Here is a 5,000-nt window from a genome sequence, read left to right on the forward strand (position 1 = left end):
GGGGGGAGGGGTAGTAGTAGTTAACAGACTTCTAACAAGATAATCTACAACTTTAAAGCGTCTGCCCTTTTCCAAACCCTCTCCCAGTTCTTCATGGTGGTGGAGTTTGATATGACCGCTGGAACCTGTGTGTTTAAAGAATGGCCTCACTGTGTTCCAGTTCCAGACAGTTTTCCTTGTGAACGCAGCCCTGGTGTCCACAATGTCTGGCAATGCCAGCCAAGATTAAAGAGATAGTTACAACTTTTTACATTTTCAAACCTCAGAAGTGGTCTACATTCCACACAATCCTTTGTAATACTGTGAAACTTTCAGTACCCCCGTTGTTTATCTGTTCTAACCATGGAACACAGCCATTGTGTATTGGGGACGGGCCCTGTTGGGGACCGGCAGTTATTCTGTTACACCCCCCCCCCCCATCGCTTCTGTTGCCAAACTGCTGCTCAAACCAGCGATATGACAGAGCTGAATATTTGTCAAAGTGAACAAATATCCCCCGACATTGTGTCAACATTATTAGCCTACTGTACAATAAATCAGTCAAAGTCATTTAGCAGACGCTTTTATCCAAAGCAATTTAGAATAAGACTTAACATCAGATTAATATTTGATAGATTTGATATGATTGTTTCCATCCATACAAGACTAGCAAAAACCATCTGTCAGACTGTTAAAATAAATAGCAGTAATTGAGCAACAACAAGCTTAAAGCCAAGATCGTTACGTTCCAGAATTGAATTAAAAACGAGTGCAGCACCATTAAAACGACCGTACTGCTCCCTAGACACTATCCTCACCTCCTCTGCGCATAGTTAGGTTCTGACAACATCACCGTTGTGGTAAAGAGACCCATCACCCCGTTCTCCTGCTCCCTTTGATGTCAGTGCCTAGGGAGAACTGTTCACCCACACCAAAGTCCCAGCGCCACCGTCACAAACCCCCATGAGCACCACTGCCAGCTGATCCTGGGCTGAGAAGCTTCTGATTGAGGCCAAAGATGCCTGTTGACTCAGCTGGAGGAGTGTTGCTACATTAGTCAGAGTACTTTGTTAGCCTGTTAGTCTGTTAGTTAGTTAGTCAGTTAGTCCGTTAGTTTGTTAGTCTGTTAGTCAGTTTGTCAGTTAGTCTGTTAGTCTGTTAGCCTGTTAGTCTGATAGTCTCTTAGTCTGATAGTCTGTTAGTCTGATAGTCAGTTAGTCTGTTAGTCTGTTAGTTAGTTAGTTAGTTAGTCAGTTAGTCCGTTAGTTTGTAAGTCAGTTAGTCTCTTGGTCAGTTAGTCTGTTAGTCTCTTACTCAGTCAGTCTGTTAGTTTGCTAGTCTCTTAGTTAGTTAGTCCGTTAGTTTGTTAGTTTGTTAGTCTGTTAGTCAGTTAGTCAGTTAGTGTACTAGTCAGTTAGTCTGTTAGTCTCTTACTCAGTCAGTCTGTTAGTTTGCTAGTCTCTTAGTTAGTTAGTCAGTTAGTCCATTAGTTTGTTAGTCTGTTAGTCAGTTAGTCAGTTAGTGTACTAGTCAGTTAGTCTGTTAGTCTCTTACTCAGTCAGTCTGTTAGTCTGCTAGTCTCTTAGTCTGTTAGTCTGTTAGTCAGTTCATCTGTTAATCAGTTAATCAGTTAGTATGTTAGTCTGCTAGTCTCTTAGTCTGCTAGTCTGTTAGTCTGTTAGCCATATGTTGTCATTGGATGTTGTGCCATTGAAAAAGGGTGATTCTGCTGTTCCTTGATTTCAACAATGAGAATGAAGCTGGCTTCGTTGGAACAAACCAAGTAATAGCAGCTCCATAAAGTGGGTCAGAAGCTCCTAAGGTTTGCTCCGGCTGCGGGCCCATCGGGTCATCACTACCATCCGGTGCGGCTTGTTTATCTAATCCCTCACCCTCCCTCCGCTTTAGCCTATTGTTGTCTCAACTCAGAACGGAGTGGGCTTCACCCTCTCCTTCCTCCCCTCCACCCCCCGCCCACCGCCCACCGCCCACCCAACCCCCTCCACACAGCCAGATAAACAGGACAGGTATTTTTGGAAGTGGAAATGTGCATGCGGGGGGGATCCATTGTTTCTCTTAACCCCTGTGTGTCACTTCCTGTCCCCCAGAACGCCGCTTCCTGCCCGAGCCTCGTTGCAGAGGAGGTTCAACCATCGCCCTCGGGGATGACACAGGACTTCACCCTGTCGCTAAGCAACGTGAAAGAGGTACACTGATAGGTCCTCTGAATGGATGTTGTTTTCAAAACAAGATGAATAACGTCATGTGAATCAGGTACAGCCCAGACTGGTGAAAAGTAATCCAGGATGGAAGAGATTGATGGTTGACCTCCGTGCTAGTTCAGTAGGATTGGGCTGAGATCACCAGGCAGCAGTGGCGGGCGGTGCATTTCACACCTAGGCCTTCAGTGATGTCCGACACATTCCTACCTGAATTATTCTACCTCTTAATACCATTGTTATGACGCCATGGCTCTAGAAACTAGACAGAAACACAGTATAACCGGGCGTTGCATCACCTTAACATAGTCAGACAAGTACAACAGAGTTATATTAATATTTCCGAAGCATTTTTAATCAATAAATCCGCATTTACAATGAAGAGTGTTAAACTAACATCTTTAAGATCGCTACATTACCCACGTCTGTCGTCTCGTCCACCATAATAGCGACAAAGGGTGCCTTTTTAATCTCCATTTTGATCTCTTCTCCCATCACTTTAGCAATAGCAAAAATCAGGTCGTTTTGTATTTTGCCTGACGTCCCAGTAAACACTTTGTTTGTGGACAGGTGGTAATGTAAATCTGGGTTGTTTTCAGCCAGAAAAGAAAGAAGCTCAACGTAGTTTCCTGTTTGTGGACTCTGCGCTTTTATCGTGTCCCCTAAATGAAAGTTATTGTTTACCCAAAAACAGGACACAATCGATCAGTATTATCGATCAGTCAACGAAAGCTTTCGTTGTTGAGCTCCGTTTCCCTGCGCACTTTCAAAAGTTTCACATCTACCGGCATAGTTACGCATCTCAATAGTGAATATCAATAGTGCGTATCAATAGTGCGTATCAATAGTGCGTATCCAATCAAAAGACGTGCTGGGTGCTGACATCATTGAGCCTTACAGCAGGCGCCGTTGTTGCTTTTGCTCGCATCTACGTAGGTTTACTAGGTACGCCACAGGTTTTCTCGTTCCAACGTTAAGTTACAGGTCGTATCCGCGGCACCGTTTAGCGTGCAGGCGGGCAGATTTTGGAGCCCCCTAGCAACACATTTTGATTGGATAAAAGCTCTAACATAAAGGCCAGCCCTCCAAATCTCAATCGGAGACTGGAAGCAGCGCAACCAAGAGGAAAGCTATGAAATGAAGAGAATAGACTATGGGGAATCATTCATACATATTTGTGGAAAAAATATATTAAAATAAAATGTATATTCTGATGATGTTTAGGCCAGCAGAGAAGGCCTTGCTGGCCCTGACGGCACACCACTGCCAGGCAGTGACAGTGTGGGTGAGGCCGTGACGAGGAGAGAATGATTAATGGGCTTGTATCTCCCTTGTCTCTTATTTTACACACCACTTAGCTGTCCCTTCTCCATCACGCTCTATCTAACCGGCTTATCTCTCACAGTCAGCAGATTGTGCATGTAGTGAGTCAGAGACATATGGTGGGAGGATTCACTAGCCACCTAGCTATCTTGAATGCTAATAGCACCACTATCTTCCCACTTTCTGTACACTTTCGAACCTCACACGCTGGTTTCAGGTCAGTCTTTCTTGACCCTGATTACTAACCTCCTCCCACTGTGTGTGACTCAGAGGCTGATCCGGTGTCAGTGGTAAGTGCTAGATTGGGACATTCCACTCCAGACAAGTTGCCAGGTCTGGTCAGTCGTACTCATGACCTCGCTGCCCTTTCACACACTCTCTCTCTGGGTTTCCTTGGTAACAGACAGTGAGTCACGTACATGCACACACACACACACACACACACACACACACACACACACACAAACACACACACACACGGACGCACGGATGCACGGATGCACGGATGCAAACACACACACACACACACACACACACACACTTCCTGGGTGTAATCAACCAGTCATAGCATTTGTTCTTAGATTTCATTTCCCAAATTAATGTCACACACATTTGTTTAAACAAGGTCATCCGCTCGGCCATGACTCAGATGTACAGGAAATGTATTGTTGTGGTGAACTGTGTGCTAAAAAGCCTCAGTCCTCGACGTAAGTTCTCATACTACAGTAGGCTGACTAGCCTGGCTTGACCTGGCATCTGCTGCAGTCATCACAGCTTGTTTAAACATGGCTCTGTCTCTATCCCATTGGTACAGTATGGGCTGATTACCGATCTGTGAAAGAAAAAAAAACACAAGACCCACTTGTCTCATAATATAATAAGTTCTCTGAGAGGATAAAATTCAAATTCAAATCAAATTCCGCAGCTCGCCTAACCGACGCAGCCGGACAGCTGGGAGCTGAGCACTGATGAACGAACAAGAACAACGTCATCTGAAAAGGGCTAAACGCTCTCCTCGGGTTAAACGTTTTAAATGCCAAAGAGTGATTATGCTCCCTCGGACTGGTTCTGACCCGTTATGACCTGAAGAAAAAAAAAATCAACCCATACAGCCAGCGTCATATCCACACGCCACGACTACAACAACCCCTCTTGACTAGACGGATTCTGCAGCAGTTCAACTCCTCTTCCTCTGAATTTGTGCACAGAACAGCATGTGTGTGGTCTCATCTCCTGGTGCGTTGGCTGCATCCTCGGCGTACCACTCGTCAAGATTACAATTTGTAATCGTTTCTCTCTCCCGGGGGAATTCCTGAGGTTCGAGGAACCCAACCATCCAGATGTGTATGAATATGAATTATAAACGGATCGCATCTTTGCCTGGAAGGGACAATTATCAAGGGCTATTGAGTTTCCTTCGCATTACGCCCCCCTTCCACAGTTGTCAGTGATTGCCAGGGCTATTCAGAAGACCATTTT

At 45.1% G+C, this 5,000-nt stretch overlaps 1 protein-coding gene across 1 annotated transcript in view; it reads left to right on the forward strand.

Moving 5' to 3' along the window:
• plxnd1 (plexin D1) overlaps window positions 1-5,000 on the forward strand; it is a gene marked incomplete at its 5' end in the record, with an annotated part of 66,453 nt that overhangs the window by 19,298 nt on the left and 42,155 nt on the right. The window contains one exon of the mRNA XM_080533243.1: window positions 2,088-2,186. Within this exon, the coding sequence (XP_080389369.1) occupies window positions 2,088-2,186 (99 nt within the window). The remainder of the gene's footprint in view (window positions 1-2,087; window positions 2,187-5,000) is intronic.

The sequence above is a fragment of the Nansenia antarctica genome (assembly GCF_963989245.1).
Source record: "Nansenia antarctica genome assembly, chromosome: 6".
Classification (NCBI taxonomy): domain Eukaryota; kingdom Metazoa; phylum Chordata; class Actinopteri; order Argentiniformes; family Microstomatidae; genus Nansenia; species Nansenia antarctica.